Genomic DNA, 24,828 nt, shown 5'->3' with positions numbered 1-24,828 from the left:
ATCAAAATTTAAAGGATAGGAAAGCAGGTTCTGGTACCCAAACCAGTCCTTTTTGTTTCTGTAGCTGATAGTTTTATTGTATCATTTTCAAAACTTTTGAAATTCCCGTCTTGAATGAAAACATAACAGCAGGTAACTTAATTAACAGGCCCGTAAAGCTGAACTATTTTTTTTTCTCAAGATTGTGGTTTATAAAACTGTCATTGAGCTAAAGAAACAAAATGGACCGGGTTAGAGCCCAAGAACCTTCCTCTCTATTCTTAAAATTTTGATTTTAAAATATGGCTTGGGGCCTGATAATTTACTTCACTGTCTTCTTGGGCAAAAAAAAGTCTTTTATTGTCTTGTCTTCTTGGGCAAAACTCTTTACTCCTGCTGTGCCTCTCTCCACTAAGGCCGAGGAGTATAAATGGCCTGGGTACCAGCGGATTGTCGGGGAGCCTGATGAAATGCGGGAGTAACCATGCGATGGACTGGCATCCCACCCCTCCCTTCCCTTTCCCTCTCCGGGAAAAGATTCTTCTAGGAAAGAGTTTGTGAATCACGAGCCAAAGGCGAATAGATATACCGACACCTGATTGCCATAGTGTTGTCATATATTAAGCCTAAAGAAAAGACGGAAAAGCCAAATTAAAAATAATTAATTCATTCACAACACTGATAAAATATCGGGACCTAAACAATCCATTAAGATCACCGATCACTTTGCGTGCACCTCCGCCAATGTAATCTATTGCATAACTTGCACTTATTGTAAAAAGATATACATCGGCGAAACAGGCAAAAGACTAGGTGACCGATTCCGAGAACACCTTCGAGACGTGGAAAGGAATGACAAGGAGACATCGAAACCAGTCGCTAGACATTTCAATTTACCTAACCATTCTAAGCAACATATGGCAATCTGCGGTCTTTCCTTGCACTTAGGTGGCACGGAAAGCCGTAAAAATCTTGAACAAAAGCTCATCTTTCAAACCGGCAGTCTAAATCCCACAGGGATCAACGAACGCTTTTCATTCCACTAATTTATTCATATTTTTCTCGTTGCCATGCTCCCACCAATAACGTAGCTCCATTACCTGCCTTTAAAAGCACACACAACCCACAATTCCTCTATTCGCTTCGATGAAGGGCTAACGCTCGAAACGCCAGCTTTTGTAATCATTACGGTGGCCAATTTACCATTTCAACTTTGTTGATATATCCAAATTTTTTCGTTACTCCCACCGACGCAGCCCCAAACAGTTTCTTTCGAAACTATCAGCCTTTATTCATTTAAAAATAATTAACATAAGCATACTGGATATATATCTCTTAGTTTAATTGAATCGCTTGAAATTCCTAAACAACAACTGATACCCTCAAGAAGTTTGAAAAACGTTTCCTTTGAAATTCGAAAACAAGCTTACTCGCGTGAGAGGACTTTACCTTCCGTTTGAGCCAGAACCAGTTTAGGTGGACCCGGCACTGAGGGAAGGAAAAATTTTATTTTTAGCAGTGATCTTGTCTGAAGGGTGTTATTTGGTGAGAACTACAGTATGGTCCTTCAGTAGAAGTTGAAACAGATACGGAGACAATGGGAGTGTATATAGATACGAAGTCTTCACAGCTACAGTCTAAGAGTTTTCGATATGTGCGATAGGTGAGAACCCGATCACAAATTAGTTTGATTAGTAACTAGGAAATCAGCCTGTTTTTTTCCTGAAAAATAATAAAAAAAACCTTTCGAGCTAAGAGAAAAAATCATCAACACCCAACCAAAGACTTTTAAATTGTACGGATCAGGAATTTATTATGACTCTGACTCCAGTAAGTAATTTACACGTACTGTAATTGGAAGTGCCCCTGAGACGAAAATTGACCCTTTTAGTTTTGGGCTAAATTGTTTCCAGAATGTTGAATTGAGTCTACTTAAAACCATTTTCGCCATCAAAAACTAAAAAAAAAAAAAACTGTCCGGATGACCAATTTTTACCGCTTCAAAGTCGTCCAAAAATCGTCCGCCATTAATTCCTTTGACCCTTAAGAGTGACTAGCATCTGATTTCTACTTACGATGGAACCTTTGATTTAAAATATTGAGGTCGCTAGAATAAAAGAAAATGATCAGCACCTTGAAAAGCTCTCGATTGTTTAAGAAAACCCTTGTCAGTACCTTAGAACGTGTATGAAGAACAGTATGGAGAATATGTATACTGATGTTAGGGAGTAAAGAATTAAAACATTTCATTCATGAGGTACGATTCATCCTAACCAGTGAAGGTGGCCAATTTTATGAGTTCCTTATCCTCGTTTTCAGCTCATGCATTGGATCACGCGGCCTTAGCTGTCGGATATGGAGTTGAAAAGGGTGAACCCTATTGGCTGATTAAGAATTCTTGTTCAAAAGCTTGGGGAGGTAAGGGATGTATCAAGATCGTCATGAAAAATGACAATTGTGGTGTTCTGCAGAAGGCTGTCGGCGTGGTCAGGATCAGAGATGATTAAATTGAAAGAATTGGTGTTTGATATAAGAACACGTCGTTAGCAGAGTCTGATCAGTTTTCTCTCTCTTTTCATGAGGTGACTATGAACACAAACAGCATTTTTGTCTCAGGCTTTTTTGGGGCACCTGCTGTAGTCGTCGAGCGGGTAATAGTTTAGAGCACCTTCGTCGGATATCAGAAATTTCTCAAGAAGGTGTATAGATGGCTTGGTAGAGCTGCATCATTTAGAGGCTTGATCGTCTTTTTTTCGTGGCTTATTTGTACTTTATTCGTAACTTGGTCATTATTATACCGCTGGTGGACTGCAGGCAGATCTTCGTTAACCATTACTCAAGTTAGATGACCGCTTACACGATGACATCATGCTGCGCAAGGGGTTCACCGAGTCTACATGGGAATTCGCGAACCCTTTAGGGTAAACTAAAGTATCCGAGCGCGAGTTACAGCAAAAGGAAAGCAAACTACAAAAGAAACGCGAACTTCGACAGCGAGCACGTCAAGAGAAGCACAAAGTGCTAGAGGAATGGTGCAAACGGTGTGACGCAGATACAATGCTGAGCACGAGGCAGTCTTACAGTCAGCGGGCAAAACAAAGGACCACTCTGTACTTTGAAACAATGGAGGAAGCAACCGTAAGGCTCGGAAAACGGAAGAGACACGAGGATCTTGGAGTTAGGAAGAGAAAACGCCATTCTCCACCGCCACATCAGGTTAGCCAGAGAGTCTTTTTTTTGCGACTATCAATGATGGTGACCTCTTAGTATTGTACTAAAAAATATTATGTACTTCAGCAGTTCACGTGCAGGCAATTAAAACAAGTACAATGCTTTCCACAAGTTTACATGTGGCCATAAATGTACTCTCCTCCTACCCTCTACATCAAACAACAAAAAGATTTAAACTACCTCTAAATTGTTATGCGCCTATTAAGTTATTATGAAGGAAACAAATTGTAATTAAAATGCTTTTTAAAAAAATTTAAAATACAGGACAGGCACTTAGAGTCATTCTACTGTATTTCTCACTAGGACAAACTGGATGCAGGAGAATACACCATTGGTGAGCTGGTTGTTCCTAGGAAGTATAAAAAGCTTGTTCTCAAGAGTGATGGCACCCTTCAACAAGTGGAATTTACAGTTTCTGCCAGAAAGATCTCTCTCTCTGAAATCAGAAAGAGAGAGCTTCAGAGGTGTGAACAACTTGGCATTGTGCATGCCAATTCTGATGGTCACTATGGAGGCATGTCAAATGAGAAAGTTACAGAATGTCTGACAGAGATTGATGAATGTGACAAGCATGTCCTGGAGGATTTAACAGAAGCCAAAGAAAGAACTCCTCATCAAGTTCCAGAGAACCAGGCATCTCATGATCTGGGGAGACAATTCAACCATTCTGAACCATGGTCACATATTGTACCTTATTCAGTGCCTTTATGATCCAGCCTTCTAGCTTCTACACCCCTGAAGAGATGAAGGCCAGAGGGTGTGGAGATGTTGATGTTGTAGCAATTGTTGAAAGGCCTCATCTCTATATTCTTGGCAGATGTGGATCAAAAGAGGTCGAGCAGCTTGCATATGTTGAGACCAGACAAGAATGCCTTGATTACCTTCCTTACCAAGTAGAAACCAGTGATGGAGTGAAAGTGAATGATATAATGCAGTTCTTCCATGGAGATGGCCCAGGCCCAGAGCAGCAGTTTGAGAGTGGAGAGTAGAGGGGAGGAAATGCTGGTTGTAGTGGATGTAGTGGAGATTCATGAAGGTATCATGACCATACATGCAGTTTTTGACGCCCCCAATTGTCTTTAGCAGATCGGCAAAACATAGTGCTAGCATGGCCTGCATGAAAAGCAAAAATAAATGGTGGAATCAGAGCCTTCAAAGATATGTCAGTTGCTGAACTGCAGAGGGAATGTAGAGCACGTGGATTGTGTGATGAAGGCTACAAGAAGGATCTGTAGATCATCCTAAAAGCGCATCTTGGTGGTATACAGAGAGTACCAGCAATGTTTACCATGGATCAAGAAAGAAGCATAAAGGATCTTCATTTAGGTACGTAATTAACTCAAATATTTACAGTACTAGCATAACACAAAGTTATTATAGAGTTATCTTTTACCATAAAGGAGAATTACTCTCCTTACTGTATGTTAAATTCATGGACTAGTGGCTCTATGGCTGGTTACCGTATTTATTCGCCTACAAGCCGATCTCGGCTATAAGCCGAGACCCTAAACTTCTTCATGTCAGCAGCTGTTGCATTAAAATAAAAAATAAACACAAAACATTCGGCTATAAGCCGAGACCTAATAATTGCAAAGTACTCCACGCGTGTCGTTAACTGAGATGAATTAACATAAACCGAAAACAAAAGGAGCTTCCCTCTCGGGAAACATGCAAAGATTATTTTAGGGTTATTTTACTCAGTTGTTATTGGTCGTTTAATTGAAAGTAACAACAAATCACAGATAAGTTGAATTTAATGTGTAAATAAATAGAACCATGCGTGACATAACAAAACATTCACCTGAGTTCAGAATCCTGTCTCAAGCAATCGCTCTCTTTCAAAGTTATCGTAATCGATCATCATGCCGAAAGTTCGTCGTTCTTCATACAACTTAGCGTTCAAACTAAAAGTCGTTGCTGAAGCAAAGGTCGTCGAGAACAACTCCGAGATCGCTAGAGATTACGGAATCAGTGAATCGATGGTGCGTCGCTGGCTAAAAGTTCAAGGGAACCTGTTTAATGGTGAGCTTAAAATGTCAGCAAAGCGAAAGACGATGGGCTGCTTTTCGCCAAAGTATCCTGAATTGGATCAAACACTACTGGACTGGTTTTCAGAGCAGAGGAGTCAAGGTAAGTCTTTCGCTTCTTTAAAACAATGAAAAGCTTCGATCAGCTGATATCTGTCAGACCGTGTTGCAATGTTTACACAAACCGTGGGAATGACCGCTTCTGATTGGCCAGTTTTTCATGTTGTCCAAACAAGTCAAATTGATCTCTTTTATCTTTTAAAGGAATTGGTGTAAGCGGATTAATTCTACGGCTAAAAGCGAAGGAGTTGAGCAGTGATCCAGACTTCAAAGCCTCACTGGGTTGGTACGAGAGATGGAAAAAGCGCCATTCCATCAGCCTTCGCACTAAGATCACTAATTTCGTGATCTCGGAAATTTGTGTTTGTTAATAATCGCTCGGCTAATAGTCGAATAAACATTGAATTTCGAAGCTTGTTAAGCACCCGTAAATATTTTTTGGCGAAAATACTCGGCTATAAGCCGAACCCCCTACCTTGGCGAGAATTTACCTGTTCTCAGTTTAATTTGTTGGAAAAATCGCTCGGCTTATAGGCGAATAAATACGGTAATACACATTACACAGTTTGTACTTTTATGTACATTTGATCATTAAGGAGAAATCTCATTTTCTGCAAAGCATCATGTGCATGTTGTATAATTTTTTTTTTAGTAAATACAAAACCTTTATTCACTATAATCACTAAAAGTATTTACAAAAATTATGATAAAAATTGGCCTGCTTCGTTTAATAATAATGATAGCAATTATTTACAATTTGCAATCATATATCTAATTATTTACAAATTTTTAAAATAATTAATATTAATGTTCACGATAGAGGACTGATTATAATATATGAGAAACTATGATTTTATAATTTTATTATTATTAAATAATAATAATAATATAATAATAATAATAATAATATAATAATAATAATAATATAATAATAATAATAATATAATAATAATAATATAATAATAATAATAATAATAATAATAATTTAACATTTATATTGTGCAAATTAACATGTGGATATGAACAAATGCGCATCACAACACCTTTCGGGGCACTTTGGCCAGACTGCATCAGCAGTTTACAATCAATCAAAGGAAACTTATTTGAAGATGCTCCCTCCCCTCAATTCCCAGTAAACAGGCCAGACCACATCACAGTAATCTTGTGAGTGGGTTCTTTAATGTCCCCTGCCTAACCAAATTAACTAATTAATTTTGTACTCGTAGGGACAATAACAACTTTATTAAATTGAACTTTCTGACAAGTATCAAACAGTATTGACTGTAAAAGCAGAATTAATTGGTCTGACTCTCCTGACATGGACCAGGACATACTGTACATGTAAAAGCAGCACCTCACAATTAGCAGTTTAAAAACACTCATATTTCTCTCAAGCATATATAACCAAATTTACATGTTAAATTAATCCAGTTAAATTAATTTTCTTTGGTTTTATTTATTTACTTTCATTACATAGGGATGTATGAGGTCCTTCCCACTGAACCATTAGATGATGTGAAGGAAAACATCTCAAACGTTATCACTGAAATTTCTGCCCACCTCTCAGATGATGTGAAAAAGTTGTGTGAGGAGACACTGAGATTGGTTTCTGGAACAAAAGACCAACTGCGTGGTTCGGATTATAGTGTCTTGTGCTTGCAAAACAGTTGAGAGGTGAACATTGTTCTACTATTGAAGTTATATAGACTGAGGTCCTAATTAACTTTATACTTAAAACATTCAATTTGTTCTAACAATAATAGTTTTCTTATTATCCCACCTCCCAACACACACCCCTGGTAGGTCTGACCAGTTTGGATAAAATTGGCAGAATAATCAAGACAATGTTATTTATAAGTCTCTAAAAAATTTCGCATTTTTCACAGTACATCGACATCTTATAGATAGTTACTTTTCAAAAATAACCAGCTGTTGTGCTGTTTGCTTAATTACTGCTGTTATGCTAATTTATTTTTATCATCAAATTGAACAGTAACAATTTTTAATACATGTCACTCTCCTCACTTACAGAAAGTTGTTCTTTAGTTCCATCAAAATTATTTTTTAATCGAGTGTTTATATATTTTATTATTTTCCCCTTCATAGGTTTTGTCAGTGAGAAGGTGCAGCTCTTGTTGGACACCATGACAGAAATCATGCAAATTCTGTATGCTAAGGTACAAAAGAGATGCCAAAAAATGTATCAAGGCTTTACAATCAAACCTTTCTTCATGTTATTGCATGTGAGGAGGTTATTGGAAAGCTTATAATACTTACAGAGAAAAAATTCTAGGGCCGTTACCTGCACTCATCGGACGGTGTGCCACGCACCTATCCAACATCGCATCGATCATCTGCTCCAGGTCAACGAACACAGAACAACAAGAGCGCCATTTCAACACTTTTGCAAGCATACTCCTGGCAACATCAAGCAGACGACCTGGAGAGATCATCACCCCTGGCCTGATCAGGATGCAAGCAGAAATGAAACAAGGTGAAATCAGCAGACGAAGTGCCATTCAAGAGCAGGAGTCACGACTGGAGAAACTATCCAAGTGCTTGCCAAAACCAGAAAATAATATCATCCCCCACAGAATCATCCTTAAATACCAGAGCGCTTATCAAGCACACCTGGAGCGCATTTCTGATTTCCTTTTGTGTGGAGAAGGAATTTGGTGGCCTACGGGCTCGTCAAAATACGGCACAACTCGTAAAAATACTCAGCGATACTACACAACAAAACGTCTAATAAGATATATTTATTTCCCTCGTGCGTTGCCTGAGGGGAATAAATCACATAACCACGAGCTGAAGGCCGATAAATGGCTTATTTTTACATGTGCGAGGATTCCTCAAGGGATGCAAAAATGCACTGAAGAAAAATGGCTCTATTGTTCATGTTTGTTTTGTTTTTGAGTTATTTTTTTAAAAAAAATAACTATATGTTAGCGTATAGATTGGTGTATTGCGGTGTAGTGAAATCTGATCAGCGCAATTTGGTGTATCTCTAAGCAATCTGATTGGCGCATCTTTTTTTTGGTGTATCTCAACGCAATGTGATTGGCCCAATTTTTTGGTGTATCACAAACCAATCAGATTGTAGTATTTTTCGATGTCGCACCAATCAGAGCGTTCTTGCTAATTTGCGGTTTGACAGGTCTTCAAATTTCAGCGAATCAACGCTTGAGTCGGAGAGAGCGGTTCGCGAAGTAAGGAAATGTATCAGTCGTGTTGGGAAAGTGGTGGAGTTGTGATCGTTGTACGACTATGCTTATTCTTCCTTCTGAAGGAGACTGAGTGGAACATGAGAAAAATTTTGAATCAAATATTACTTCAGATGTTGATAGGAGCAACTTCAGGATATTTCATTGCTATATATGAGTTAATCAGCGATTCCAATTTTGAATTTCGCTTAAGGAACGAGGTAAGATGACATCTACAAGAGTTGTAAGACCATCTATTCAGTGTAATGGCTCATGTCCTTCGTGAGGATTTTATCGCTATGATCTGTCTGGATTTGAAAGGTCGTCACGGAACTTTTCCTACCGATTAGCGAGTTAAAACGTGCATGTTTTGTGTACCGCTCCTTCACTTACGACGCATATACCGTCAGCTGAAGGCCTAACACGAATTTAGCGCTCTAGCGTGTTGTTTCGGAAAGGCTAGTTTTACTGATTCTGGTAAATCTTGCGCAAGATATTTACGTAAATCATATTTGATTGATAATCTTTTTTTTTGCCATATGGTTGTTCTTTTAGCAGCGGTTGAAACGACTACCAAGTTACATTTACTTTCTGCGTCGACTGCCATGTTACATATCCGTTTCTTTGCTTCTAAAAGTCCTCCATGAATTAAATATTGTTTAAACAATACTTTCCCGTTACAATTGCGTGTTACTTTTAACTCGCCAGTATGGATTAGATTTCTTTAGATGAAATGCCATTTTCCAGTAAACAACGCAAATTTTATGACATAAATCTACCTCAATAAAATTCGCTCATAGCTAACCTGGACTTTACCCGATTGCGTGTCAATTTCCTGTAAACAACCTACATTTTATCACGTATTTCGCACGCAAAGGGCAAAGTCCAGATAGGCAACAACCAATTAAGTAGCCCACCTTATTATCCTTTGAAGAATGATACTTTCTCTTGGTTCAATCTACTTTCACTTGTTCGAAGAACGGAGACCGGAAAATATCTTTGTCCAGAGGCTGTAAGAGATAAAATAGAGCTTTCCACTGCAAAATTATATGGAAGAGTATTTTGAGGCAACCATCTGTTACTGAACAAGAAGCTTCAGGGAGCCTATATTTGGGCCGGATTTGTGGATCAGCGGATTGAATTAAATTGGTTCGAATTAATTGAAGGCTTTGCTGTTTTAGCAAAATCGCTGTCGAGTGCTTTTCATGGTTTGTTAACATGGTGAGCTATGGAGGCTAAGACTTCGGAACAAGTTGATGCCATCCATGAATATTTGGAATTACTAAAATCGCTGGAGGAAAGGCGGGATCACTCAATAAAAAGTTGTATTTGAACGCGATGACTTTATTTACAAGGATTTCTCTTGCTTACATCTAATAACAAACCTTTGAAGTTTTTTTCGCCTCGGAACGATATATCACAGAAGGCATTTTATAGACCTCAAGATTTTTGACTGATTGAAATTAATGGTATGTGGCAGTGACTTCCACAAGGTTTTTTTTTTTGGTGAGAAAAGTACAATTGTTTTTTTCGCAATATTTATTTACGGATGGTTTCAATCGCCAACGTTTACATAAGATGGTTGTATTACTGTTCCCAAGGGTTGTTGTTTTCATCAGTACGTTAACAATAGTAGTGATTCACAGTATTAGGCTTGTACTTTAAATAAATATAGTTAAGTTCACTCGAAAGATGAGTATAAACTGTAACAAGCTTATCGTTGATGCGCGGCCAGTACTTCAAATCTGACTGACACTCGATGTCAAAACTCAACCTCGTTCCCTGGATATGCCACCACATTACTTTACGCCAATTAAAAACTGCACGCTACTGTGCATTTTCTTGCACAGGAAAAACCAAACATAATTTCTGATACTGGCCCTTAATGGTCAAAATAATAACTAGGACTTTGTCTCTGACGAAGGAACGGCAATAAGCACAATTTGAACCAACGAGCAGGTTGTTGTGTAGTCTCGTCATGCAATGTTGGAGAGAGAGATAGCGTTGCGTGACAAGTTCAAATTAGGGCTGTGGAGGGGACTGCAGGAAGCGTTGTACCAATGCAGTTTATTTTTGCCAACAATTCAGACACCAGCATCAGTTATATAGTGTCCCATTTCAACCTACGTATCCAAAAAAATAACTCCTGCATGCGTCGCATGCCTATGTTTCAAAATGCTGGCATTGGTGGGATTCACAAGTTTCTCGGCTTTTTAATTATGGTAGTTTTTTAAAGTCGCATTTCGAATTAGTTGTTCGTCTTGTTCGTGGTGAATGCTAGGAACAGGCTAGCTATGCTGAGCGATTCAGAGTCAGAAATCAAAGAGTGAGCGACGCGCAGAAGGAAATTGTGTCCGAAGTTTTGCACGGATCAGCAACAAATTTTTCGGGGGCCTCAGTGGAGAACGATGAACCACCGACTAAGAAAATCCGCGAATGTGCCCCAAAAGAAAACAGTGCTCAGTTTAATTTCAGAAATTGTAGCTTCGTATTTAATATTTCCAATAAACATTTGTAAATGTTTTCTTCATGAACTGGTAATTTAAATGCGAGGGGATTAGGTATTAATATGAAAGGGGAATAAGCCCCTTATCCCCCTTGCATATTAATACATAATCCCCCCGCATTTGAATTAGCTGTTCATTAGCCCCGCTCTTCCCTTCAAACAATCGAAGCCGCACCCAGCTTTTCAGACAGTTGATTCGGGAGTTATGTAATTTATTCCCCCCGAAAAAAACAAAGGAATCCGAGCTTATGTAAAAATAAGTTCGCGGCAAAACCCTCCCGTCCATTTAATATAAATTGGGAAAGAATGATGTAATTTTACCTAGATCATTAACTTCATAAAGTAATGATTAGAAAACTGTTGAGCAAGCCTGTATTTCTAAATTTTTTCGAGAGCAGTTTAAATTATGTTATCTAGTTTTGAACTCACGAATGATAAGAGCTTTCTATGTCGTGTAGTACAGAGCCTTGTGTATGACACTTTTGTGCGATATGATGGTTTCGAGGAGTCCTTATTAGGTGCTGTAAAATAGAAAAACAAGTTTGCGATCTTTTGCCGGCCGAATCTTAATTTTGCCGTGGCTAAAAGGCCTCAATGGAAACCGTTATATCACTTCAAAATGCTACTGTAGGACAACATGAAACGGGTACTTTTAGCTGCTAAGGGGTTAGTTGTTGCAGTAACGTAATGAATTTTTTAGCTGTCTCGCCAATACATGCTCTTTATTCAACTTGATGTAAGTTTTAATTTTATCTGCTGTATTACCTCTACGTATCAATAGACTTAACGTCAATAGAGTAAAATTGTTTTTTATTTCAGTATTCAGATCGTGTTCTCATAACTTCTTTGCTATCTTTTCCAAGCAGTGAAGTTGACTAACACGTCGCGGTGACTTGTCAGCAACACCTGCAAATTGTTTTTCTGAAAAGCCGGCGACACAACTGGCGATTTGATACGCCGGTCGCCGCTAAGGACACATATATAAATTATATTTGCGATTGAATACTCCGATCGCAGCCATCAAATTCGTCGCGATCGCCGAATAACATCGCTGGATATGTCGCTGGCTTAAAATGAGGGGTACACACGTTCCATCCCCCCCTTTTATCTCCTCTTTTGTCCTGCGCGGTCGGCACGCGCCCTCTGCCGTTCGACTGAAAATGAAGAAAAACTTACGCGCATGCAGTCTGCCTATTATACGAGCTTTAAGTAAATTCTCCAAACATCTGAGACCGCTTAGGAGCTTCTCAGTAATAGCTATCTCATTCAGTTTTCTCCTGGTGGGATAGTCTTTCGGCTAGTAGAAAAGGAATATTGTGCATCAAAAAGTAACGACTACGGCGCATTAAGAGCAGTAAATCAAAGCAAAGTGCTAATTCAGTTGCAGTTTTCGTCAAATCATTACTCAATGGATACTGGTGTTGATATGCTAATGGTTAACTTTAATGGTTAACCTCCTAACTTTTACCTTTTTTTTTTTAAGCCGTTTTAAAAAGCGTTATTGGAGCCCAGGATTGGTATGTTATTGAAAAAAACGTTTTTTTCATTGAAAAATTGATTAAATAGAGTTTACTGGTCGCACTGTCAAAGAAACCTAAATAAAAAGGTTTTGTTCGCAAGCACAAATATGTTTTGGACTCGACTCTGAGACAGTTAGGCGCGCGTTAAAGTGATTCTAAGAAGGACTCAACACATTAATGCCCAAGAACGTAAACCATACTGCTACTGTTATCATTAAGGACGGCATCGAGAAAGCCAAAACTCAAAGAATGACAACTAAACAGTCCGAACAATCGCGCGAGTGGTCTTAATTGAGGGGTATCGAACGGTCCCGTTCAATTTAAAAGAGCTCGTAAAATTTGGCATTTGCTCGAATTGCTCTCAAAAATTACTCGGGTGCTCGCTTGCTCGTGCTCGCAAAATTTTTGCCACTGGTCGCATGCTCGCATTCTCGTTAACTTGTGCTCGATTGTTCGAAATTTCGTTAATCCTGCTTTGCAGTTATTTTTTTATACATGTATAAACGATAAATCACGGTTATGATATGGTTAAAAAGGTTGAAACATCCTTACCACTGGCTTCAGTCTTTCTTCAAGAGTTCAGCCTGTAGCTGATTTGGAGCCGCTGTATGTATTTTCGGAAAAACGTACGAAGCGAAAAGAGACGAAAGTCCCAGCTCACTATGTGATGTAATAGCTATTGTCAATTCAAAATCAAATGAAAAAATCGAGAGGTAGACGTAACGTTTAGAGTTTGCTTCTTTTGTATTCGTGCTTGCTTTCCCTTTTTGACGTAAGTAGGACTAAGTATTCGTAGTTAGTACATCAATTGTTGAAGAGTTTGCATTTTGAGCGTCCAGTTTAATTGCTAGTGAAGCATGATTGAACAGTCTTGTTCGACCGATTATCAGATTTGTTCGATGGGTTGAAATCGTCTTTTAACCTTTGCGGTTAGAAAAAGTCTTCCATGCTCCGGGGAGGCCGCTTGTATAATACAAACAGGACAGGAAATCACACCTACTTTTTATTTCGTAATCTTTTGCTATCATTTTGTCTTTAATGTCTGTAAAATCCAATCTGATGGCTTGCCATGTTGTTTGACTCTCTATCTATTGTATATACACATCGCGCACCTGGAGTGAAGTGCGCAGGTCATGAGTACACGAGAGAAGGAATAAAGTTGCGTTTGCTTAACGTCCTGAGTTAGTGATTCTGCTACAATATTTTGGCGACGAGGATGGCCGAGATCACATCAATACCACCGTTTGATCCCTTCGAACAGACCGGCAGTGTTGGTCCCCGCTGGGACAGATGGAAAATACCACTACAATATTACATCGATGCCCGTGGAGTTACTGTTGACAATCGCAAACGAGCTTTGCTACTTCACCTTGCCAGGCCGGCTGTTCAAGACATCTTTGCTACCTTATCAGACACTGTAACCACTTACATAGAGGCACTTACTGCGCTCAACACGTACGTCTCTCCTCAGAAGAGCTTAGAGTTCGAAAGACGCACCTTTCGCCAGGCTCATCAAATGCCAAACGAATCGATTGCCCAATACGTTACACGATCAAACCGACTGGGCGAGCATTGTGATTTCGATAAATACTCGCTCGATGAGGCTGTTATGGATCAGTTAATTGAACATTGTCATTCCAACACGCTTCGCCGACGCCTCCAAGCGGCGCACATTGAGAATACCTCGTCCCAGGAACGCTCGCACAAAGCTCACCAACTAACAACGCCAACCGTCAGCGAAAAAGACCAAGTGAATTTTACCTCGGAGAAACAGCAACAATGTACACATTGCGGTAACCAGCGTGACCACCAGCCGCGAACTCCCAGATGCCCTGCTTTTCGTAAGACATGTTCTCAGTGCGGAATCCTGCACTATTTTGGACGCATCTGTATGAAAAGAACCAAAACCCCAGGCCACCCAAATGGCGCACAGGCATCGACACCCAAGGCCCGGTATGTTTGTAATTCTTCCGATGAAGATGACTGTCATGAGGCATTTCACCTCAACCCTAACCAAGCAAAAGCAGACATCACACTTACCATTGAAGATATCCCAGTTCGTTTGTATTGATTCTGGTGCAACGGCGAACACCATCGACTATGCAACATATGAGGCGATCAATGCCGCTAAAACAGTGCCCTTAAAACCAACCAATGTGTAACTTCGCCCATATGGACTAGACAACCCTGCCCCGATCCCCTTGCTGGATCGTTTTTTGGACTGATCAGTAGTCCGTCAGGGCAGATGGACCTAGCAAGGTTTCTGGTGCTCAAAGCAAGAAATGCTGGCTATCTCCCGAGTCGTGAAACCTCAACCCGGCTAGGAATGTTGCATATCGCGGCCTTCACAACTACGGAACATTTCCCTTGCCACGTTGAATACCAGTACCTTTTACAGAAGTTCCCAGCGGTGTTCAGTGGCAAAATCGGGAAACTAAAAGCTTACCAACTTGAGCTCAACATCGACCCAACTGTACGACCGGTGGTACAAAATTCCCTTCCTACACCCTTACATTACCGAGCCAAGGTGGAAGCCAAGCTAAAACAGCTTGAAGATCAAGATATCGAACAGGTTATGAGCCCGACGCAATGGGTCTCCCCACTTGTCATTGTCGACAAGCTGAAAGGTGACATACGGCTGAGTGTAAACATGTGCAAGCCCAACGAAGCTCTCCGCCGTACACACCACCCATACCCCACAGCGGAAGAAATTCTCCAAAATCTAAACGGCTCCAAGTTCTTCTCCAAAATTGATCTTACGGAATACTATCACCAAATTGAACTTGGCGAATCGTCTCGTCTCTTGACAACATTCAAAACACACGTTGGTCTCCGCCATTACAAGCGTCTGCCATACGGAGCATCAGTAGGCTCTGAAATATGCCAACACGTAATTGGAAAAGTACTCGAGGGATTTCATAATGTAAGAAACATTGCTGATGACATTCTCGTCCACGGTACCACTAAGGAAGAGCATGACAGATCCCTAGAAAATGTGTTGCTACGGCTCCAAGAAAAAAACCTCACAGTCAACCCAGCTAAGTGTCCATTTGGCGTCCCGGAACTGAACTATTATGGATTTTACATTTCAACACAAGGCGTATCCCAGACAAGGATCGAATACACGCAATCTTTGGTTCATTTGTTTCACACTATTTACATAAAATTAACATAGAAAAGTAAAGTTACAACAAATGATTACAGAATAAAATAAATAAAGTACAGATTATAAAAATGTGTGTGGTGGCCAAAGTAGCAATGGCTTTCTAGTTGGCCACCCAAAATAGCCACGGAAGCAAGAAGCTTTCTGGGATTAGTAAATACCGTCGCCCGTTTCCTTCAAAATCTAACTACTATGACAGAGCCAATACGAAGGATCACACACAAAAACTGCCCGTGGTCTTGGGGCCCAGAGCAATCTGAAGCCTTTAACAAGCTGCGTGACCTCATATCTAGTGACAAGGTTCTGGCCAATTTTGGTCCCTCCCTCCCCACCCAAGTACGCCATGATGCTTGCAAGATTGAGATCGGTGGCGCCTTGACTCAGAAGCACCCCGATGGCTCTATCCGGCCCGTTGCGTATGCAAGCCGCAGTCTATCACCAGTTGAACAGCGCTACAGCCAAACGGAAAGAGAAGTCTTATCAGGAATATGGGCATGTGGGAAGTTTCATTATTACATCCACGGCAGCCAGTTTGACTTAGTAGGAGATCACAAACTGCTGGAAGTTCTCCTCAACGGCCGCGGGAACCCTTCACCGAGAATTGAACGTTGGCGTTTACGGCTCCAAAACTATTGCCCACGCATTGTTTACCAACCTGGCATTTAAAATGCTGTCGACTTCCTGTCACGCAAACTCGTCCCTACCAATACACCCAGAGATCCTCTTGAGGACTACGTTAACTCCATTATAGTTGATACCCTTCCTTCTGTCATCACTCTTCAGAAGCTTTTTGTCGCTTCCGAATCTGACCCCACCTTGAAGATAATCAAAGAGTGCCTGGACACTGGGAGCTGATCAGCTGCACCCGCGCCCTTTGCTGATCTAAAAGAAGAACTTTGCCAGAAACGCGGCATTCGTTTCTCCGAAACAATCGTATTGTGATTCCAGAGGCGTTTCGCCCACGCATTCTTCGATTAGCACATGAGGGGCACCAGGACATCAGTAAAGTTAAAAAGCATCTCAGACAACGAGTCTGGTGGCCTGGCATTGATACTCAAGCAGAGAGATATGTACGCGAATGTCTTGGTTGCCAAATCGTTGGCCCAACTCCTCCTCCAGAGCCTCTCAGAAAGACAGATCCATCAAAGCAAGTGTGGCACACAATCCACATTGACTACTGTGGCCCATTCCCATCAGGAGAGTATCCCTTTGTTTTTGTTGCAGTTGATGAAACGTCAAAGTATCCCAGAGGTCCATGTTACACACTCAGGTTCTGCGGCCACAGCGATTACGCACCTTAATCAAATGTTCGCAACGCATGGTATTTCTGAAGTCATTACATCTGAAAACGTCTCCTCCGGTTTAGAAGAGTTCAAAGCATTGCGCAAACAGCTTGGTATCACGCATCGCATAATTACGCCACTTTGGCCAGCTGCTAAAGCCCAAGTAGAGGGATTCAACAAAACCTTGGAGAAGACTATTCGAATTGCTACTGTAGAAGGAAAGAACTGGCGCTCGGAACTGTTTGTGTTCTTAATGAATTATCGAACCACTCCTCATTCTTCCACTGGGGTCTCACCCGCATCCTTGATGATGAATCGTCACATCGGAACCAAGACTCCCTATCTAAATCTCCCTCGCACTTCAAATCTTGTTCATATTGCCTGCCCCAATGACAATTTGAGAAAACCAAAGGCAAAGGCATACATGGATAAACGTGACAACGCCACCCCTTCTGACATTCGCCAGGGAGATCAGGTTTTGCTGCTTCAGAAAAGTCAAAACAAGCTAACCCTAGACCTTTTACTGTCGCCAAAAAAAAGGGAGTCAGCGTCAAGCTTGCAAGAGGACAGGCACGATTGTTTAGGAACTTGTCCATGGTCAAAAGAGTTATTCCCTCGTCAAGGGGCACTGAACCCGTTAAAAGACTTGCTCAAGTTGGGAGCGTTCCTAGTCATCGGAGTGTTCATTAAGGAACGCGGAACATGTTGGCAGGCCTTTCCGAGAACGGCGTGTTCCCCAATATCTTAACGAATTTCTTTTGCGCTAGGACGTAACTTTCTGAAATGACTGTCTAAATAAGTTTCATTGTGAGCCTAGCTTGGTTTCTTACTACTACCGTCGTTTCCTGCTCTATATTTGCATTTATGCTTTCTTAGGAAAGGTGGATATTGTATATACGCATTGCGCACCTGGAGTGAAGTGCGCAGGTCATGAGTACACGAGAGAAGGAATAAAGTTGCGTTTGCTTAACGTCCTGAGTTATTGATTCTGCTATAATACTATCCTAATGGGAAGTGCCTTAGCCTTATCCAAAAAAGAGATTGCGTCGAAAAGTGGACCACTCCGCACTCTCCGGCCGGCGCGCTCACTGAAGCGGCATTCCTTTGAAACAAGTTTGCACCACGAGGCAAAATCTTCAGTAATTTGGGAGGTGCAGATATAAGGAGCGAGCTCCCAAAAAGGTCTTCCATGAACGGATTTTTCGTGGCCACAACAGATAATACTGAGACCGATTAATATGGTCTTCGACGACATTTGTCACAATTGACCTGAATGACCCTGAATCACTTTTTTTGTTGGAGACTACCAGACACTGTACATGTCATGCTATCTCATGACCAATGACGTAATCAATTTGAAGAGATTCGCAAATTTACCGGAAGTAATGCTGTTTTTCCAGCCCGGGTACAAATTTACGTTTTCTTGCCTCCGAAACTGTTTTTAAGCATTGGTAGATGTTAACTGGAAATTTCAAAACCTTGCTAGATAAGTGTTTATGACTGAGTAATACCCAGTAATAAACAACAAACTATCGCCTTATTTATTTCTGCTCCCCGTTCCCGCCCTCGTGTAGATACCGCTTCCCGCCCCTTGTTCTCCCGCTTCCCTCCCTCTCCCGCCCCTTGTTCTCCTGGGCTCCCGCCTCCCTGTTCCCCTCCACTCTATGACAAGCATTTCGTTGATTGGTTTATTCTTTATCATATTTCATCGTCGAGGCTTTCCACTTGAGAGGGGTACAGTTCCGCAGTTCAAATACGTGATCTTTCATCTATTGACTTGTTTCTTCATCATCTACGGGTATATTACAAACTCACAACGTGACCGGCTCCCAGTTGGGTTGGCTTGATTGCTCAGTTAGCAGAGTACTGCACCGGTATCGCAGAGGTCAGGGGTTCTGATTCCGTTCAGGCAGATAAAAAAAGAAGGCCTGGTCGCAGGTTATTAACAAGTACCCAAAATATTTCATTTCTGTTAATACTAGTTAATACTGTACCCTCATACTGTACCCTGTCAATACTAGTTAATGCTTGTACCCTCAGTAGATTCGCTTTCATTGCTTGAAGCCAGCCTTACAATTGTTGTTTCTTTGACCAGTTTCCCGGGTATTTTACCTAATGACTTAAATCTTCTTTCGCTGTAACAATAAAACGTGACCGTAACACGATCTATTTACCAGGAAATTCCGATAGAGTTAAGAGGAAGCTCGACATGACGGGAGGTGACATAAGGGGCCGACCATTTAACTTTTGAAGGGGGGGTGGGTGATTTCTGGTCATCAAGAAATTTTTTTCTAGCAATCTGCTCTACAGGATATTTTTCCGTTCTAAATGCCCTTTTTCTTCTGTTACATTTGGGCTGCATGCAATTTTTTTCTTCCAACAAAATCACCCAACCCCCTCAAGAGTTAAATGGTCGGCCCCTAATCTCCTGTGGAGATAATATTATTTGCGAGCCTTCGTTGATCTAATAAATTCCCATTTTTTTTTAAGGCAAATTATCAGGGTTTGTAGATATGATGGATTTTCCAGTGAGCAATGGGAAATGAAATGGACGGAGTCATAATATTGTTAAACAGTGTACTCGGATCGATTTTTGTAGCGGTTTTTTCAACCTTGGAAGTTTCCTGGCCACTAGTAATAATAGCTATTATGATCTGATGCCAAACGGTGGCCTACGAAACCCGATTATAAACAAAACAACATTAATAACAACCCCCGGTCGTTTGGGCTTCAGCGGCTCAGGGAAATTCTTAGATGAAATGTTGCTTTCATCATTTTCATCAAAGGATAATGGCTTAGCCAAACGAGGAGACATGTCTAGAAACTATAAGGCCGTTTACAAGGCAGAAAAATCGGGTACGGACTTATCAAAAAAAGGAGTACGGACCTGACACTTTTTCCCGTGTAAACAGTCCGTACCATGTTTTGGGGGATGGGTACGGACCCGTGTTTTTTCTTGATTTGGGGCCATAGACGTCTATGGCCCCAAAACCATAAAAAACACGGGTCCGGACCAATTTCTTGCATCACGCGTCGCCATTTTGTTTACAAGAATTAACGTATTTACTCAAATAAGCGCCGCACCCCCGATGCAGCGCTTATTCGAGGAATTCCGTATAACCAGGAAAAACACTATAAAACAATTTTAACACAGCATCGGCAGTTTATATTCTTTAAATGTGATGTTCTTTAGTTCAAAGTGACTGTATTTCTCTGCTCGGGTTCAGTGAAACGCTCGGGGTTTTTTCACCGCATGAATTTCTCTCGTAATTCTAGATTTACTATCAGTTTAGCATAAGTCCATAGGAAAATTGACAGATAGAAAGTGTACGGTTGAATAAAAATATAGAAAAATTTAATTTGTCTGGTACAAGTATTTACCTTATACGGTAAATACGGTACGCATGTTCGATAACAGCACACAGCTGTACCAAATACTGTAGTCCCATGCAAGAAATTGGTCCGGTCCCCCAAAAACTGCAGTGTAAACGCAATCTTGCTAACTTGGTCCTTATGCCTCTTTTTGTCCGACCACTGGTAAAACATCATACGTGCAAACGGCTAAAATTATTCGGTCCGTACTACTTTTTTGACAGGTCCGTACCCGATTTTTCTGCCGTGTAAACAGCCTCTATGTTTCCATGTAAGAATTCTTCACGAAAGGAACCCGCGAAGGTGGAAAGTAATCTAGGGAAATACTACTATTACCAGTACTATTTGACCTTCAGAGCTACCCTCAGAGCGTGTCAGATCTGTACGGCTGTAATCGCAGGCGGCCCAAGCTCTCTTTGAGAACCACACAAGGAACACAATTTGCATATCGATTTATAAGGATTTGTATGGGATTTTCTACAAGATAGCCATAGAGATAGTTAAAAGTGAAAATATGAAATAAAAATGGCTTACCTTATTCCATACGTGTGTTGCTTGCTCCTGGTGTCGTTATTTTACCGATTTCACCTGATTTGAATACTGGTTTTCTCTTCTTAAAGAGAAGACACTTGTCTTCTCTTTAAGAAGAGAAAACCAGGATTAAAAAAAACCGCTTAAATCAAGTGAAATCAGTAAAATAACGACATCAGGAGCAAGCAACACACGTATGGAATAAGGTAAGCCACTTTTATTTAATATTTTCACTTTTAACTATCTCTATGGCTATCTTGTAGAAAATCCCATACAAATCCTTATAAATCGATATGCAAATTGTGTTCCTTGTGTGGTTCTCAAAGAGAGCTTGGGCTGCCTGTGCTGCAATCGGTTAGATTCTAGAAGTTTGCCTGTTATCGAAACCAAGGCCCGAAATGATTGTTAGACCGAATGCCACGTTATTTACAATTCATAAGAACTATATAACCAAAAAAAAACATACCTTCCATTTTAGCGTCGGATTAAAAAGAGCTGGATAACTTTAGATCGCGGGCTTTTGAGACAGTGCATCTCCTTGAGAACTCTTGAAGTTCTTGACCGTCCACCCTGACTGACTCACGTGAAGCTACGTGACGTAATTTGGCATGAAGCAGAGCACAATTGGCTGTAAGGTGCTAGGACTGGTTGAACCGCCCTAACTTTGTATCTATTATTGTTCTGTTTTGGAGGTGTCAGCTAGATTATTAGCTATTACTTGGCGCAAAACAACGTATCCTATTAATAAAAGAGAGTTTCCGGCTAGCGGAAATTTACGAAGTGCTCGCTGCTCGCCATCTGCATTTTCTAAAGTGCTCGCTGTTCGCAAGAAAAATTTGACAACGTACCGCTCGTGCTCGCAAAAATAAAAACCCTGCTCACATGCTCGTAAATGTTCGCCAAGACCATTCGATACCCCTAAAATACCCAAGTCGATCTCTATCATGCGCCACAATGCCCGACAGATGATAATAAGAATATCACCTATGTCTTTATCTTTTCCCAGCCACATTAGCTCTAATGCTAATTTATACCTAATTCAAACTTTCTTTTAGTATTACAACGAGGAAAACTCCACCTGCCGTACGGTATACATAACAGCTGGATTTATATCAAAATAATTCCTTATCTTATAGATATAGTCAAACGCGCATCTGAGAAAAAAATGGGATCACAGTTCTAGATATATTAACTTTTGCTGGTAATCATTAAGGAAAATTACCAGGAATATCCCGACATAAAAGAAGAGAGTTTATAGAGAATGAAACAAAGGAAGACCGATAAACACATACTGAGGAAGCCGATATGTGATTATTTTTAAGAAAGTAAAGCTTACGTGATCGTGGTTTTTTTTGTGGTCTAAAGACAAAATCATTATCTGCCGTTGTGATCAGATCATAACCTACGACGGAGACGCAAAGCGACTGAAAAACGATGGCTATGACAAATTTAACGGGAGCTGGAACACAGATGAAGACATCTTTAGGCAAGCGATGCTGTCCCTCTATGGAAGATGGATTACGAGATCAATCAATAACTCTCTCAGTGGTCGGAATTTTCTTCATCTTGACAGCATTCCTTGGGAATACTCTTATCCTTGTTTCCCTTCGAAGAGTTTCTTCCCTTCATCCGCCGTCCAAACACTTGTATCGCACTCTGGCCACAACTGATCTATTGGTTGGCGTTCTTAGCCAGCCTCTGTATGTTAGCTACTGGATGTCCATAGCTTACGAACATTGGAGTCTCTGTTCATACCTTATATATGCTCTCTTCACAGCAAGCTATGCATTATGCACAGTATCTCTGTCGACGATGACAGCCATAAGCGTGGACAGACTTCTCGCTCTGTTATTAGGGCTGAGATATAGACATGTTGTAACTTTGAAGCGCACGTATGTCGTTGTGACTACATTTTGGGTTCTATCCATTTTCGTTGGTTTATGCCTCATTTTAGAACACAATATAACCTTTTGGTTTGATCGTATCTATGTACCATCTTGCCTTGTAATTACAATTGCTTCGTACGCAAAGATTTTTCATGCTCTCAGTCATCATCAGAATCAAGTGCTCGATCAATTAGGCCAACCAAATTCACTGAACATGGCGCGATACAAAAAGGCGGTGTACAGCGCTCTGTGGGTGCAGTTAGCGTTAGTTGCTTGTTATGCGCCATATAGTATACTGGAAATTATGATTCTCTATATTAAAATATACCCACCGTATGTACTTGTCATATGGGAAATAACAGTTATCGTCGTTTTCTTTAATTCGACGTTAAATCCGCTTATATACTGCTGGAAGATAAAAGAAGTGAGACAAGCGGTAAAGAAGACAATTAGAAATGCACTTTGCTCTCAATGAATTCGTAAATCGTGATAGTTGAATATCTATTGATGCTTTGATAGACAATTCATAAAAAATACGATCGCTAGAAGGGAAGGAAAGGTGGAGAAAAAATCATTATTAACTTTTATTAGCATCCATATCATTTAGAAAGACATTCCTGAGTTATGAATGCATAAGGTTTTTAGAAGAGAAGGAAGGGACATATGCTTGTCGTTCGATAAGAACAAAGAGTCAACAGATCGTGCACAAGCCATAAAATTTCGGTCATGAAAACTTTGTTTATGCGAATCACCAGAGGAACATCAGAAGGTCAGGGAACGATGTCTCAGTAATTATGTGTTTTTTTCTTGCATGCACACATACAACAAAAAAACATTACCCATAATAAAAAAAATTCTCTACGTAGAAAGGTTCGCTGTTTAATTTTGTTTAACTTTGTTTGAAATGACAAAGTTAACGAAAAATGAAAATTGTAATGTTAATACATTGTAATATTGTTCTCCCGGTAACTTAATGGGCCCGAAGCCACGTTTCAAAATCAAAACTTAAAGGATAGGAAAGCAGGTTCTGTCGCCCAAACCTGTCCTTTTTGTTTCTTTAGCTGACAGTTTTATTGTAACATTTTCAAAACCTTTGAAATCCCCATCTTGAATGAAAACAGAACAGCTTTAAGCTAGGGCCCGTTAAGTTACCGGGACTTCCAAGAAACGGGCCCCAAGTAACTTAATTAACGGGCCCGTAAAGCTGAACTATTTTTTTTCTCGAGATGGTGGTTTCAAAAATTGTAAGAATTATACAATAAAACTATCACTAAGCTAAAGAAACAAAATAGACCGGGTTAGGGTGCAAGAACCTTCTTCTCTACTTTTAAAATTTTAATTTTAAAATATGACTTGGGGCCTGATAATTTACTGAGTCTTTCACTGTCTTGTCTTCTTGGGCAAAACTCTTTTTTCCTACTGTGCCTCTCTCCACAAAGGTCGAGGAGTATAAATGGCATGGGTGCCAGCGGATTGTCAGGGGAGCCTGATGAAATGCGGAAGGTAACCATGTGATGGACTGGCATCCCATCCATAGTGAAGCAGTATTTCTTTTAGTTGCTTCATACTTGGGAAACTGGGATAAGCTACAGCTGTAAGGGCCATGTGAGGCGAGAGTAGTCCAGTGGTCAGTGCGCTGGACTCTGGGTTAAACGGCCCGGGTTCAAGTCCTGGCTGGGGCTTAACGTTGAGTCCTTAAGCAAGACACTTCACTCATATTGTTTCGTCTTCTCGGATAGCACGTAAAGCCGGAGGTCCCGTCTCTTAAAGGGTAAAGGGTAAGAGACGTTAATTTCCCACGCACGAGATTACTGTGTGCTGGATATACTCCCCTGGGGTGGGTTGGGTGGGAAAACAGCAGGTCCACATCAGCTTATACAGTTGCCAATAAATTCAACCTGCTTGAACAAATAAACATGATGATGATGACATGATGATGATGGCTAGCATACAGACTTAACCCAACTGCTATAGTCTGCAATGATCCCTGGACCGAGCGCGTTTGTGACCTCGAGCCAACTATTTTCTGTGCCAATTATTAAAGTATTTACCAATAGCTATCCTGGG

At 40.6% G+C, this 24,828-nt stretch overlaps 1 protein-coding gene and 1 pseudogene across 2 annotated transcripts; both read left to right on the top strand.

Annotated features, from left to right (window-relative positions):
• Positions 1–2,739: 2,739 nt before the first annotated feature.
• On the top strand, positions 2,740–8,205 carry LOC148717557 (uncharacterized; annotated as a pseudogene). The gene is made up of 4 exons (XR_015994859.1): positions 2,740–3,195; positions 3,514–4,536; positions 6,775–6,971; positions 7,404–8,205. The product of XR_015994859.1 is annotated as an uncharacterized LOC148717557 (transcript).
• A 14,022-nt stretch (positions 8,206–22,227) lies between these two features.
• On the top strand, positions 22,228–24,198 carry LOC148717556 (adenosine receptor A3-like). Its single transcript, XM_088742865.1, has one exon. The coding sequence runs from the start codon at positions 22,310–22,312 to the stop codon at positions 23,234–23,236; it is 927 nt and encodes a 308-aa protein (XP_088598991.1). The 5' UTR covers positions 22,228–22,309; the 3' UTR covers positions 23,237–24,198.
• Positions 24,199–24,828: the final 630 nt, after the last annotated feature.

Source organism: Stylophora pistillata, chromosome 13, assembly GCF_964205215.1.
Source record: "Stylophora pistillata chromosome 13, jaStyPist1.2, whole genome shotgun sequence".
Classification (NCBI taxonomy): domain Eukaryota; kingdom Metazoa; phylum Cnidaria; class Anthozoa; order Scleractinia; family Pocilloporidae; genus Stylophora; species Stylophora pistillata.
The sequence above is the reverse complement of the archived record's forward strand: the minus strand, read 5'-3'. Positions and strand labels throughout refer to the sequence as shown.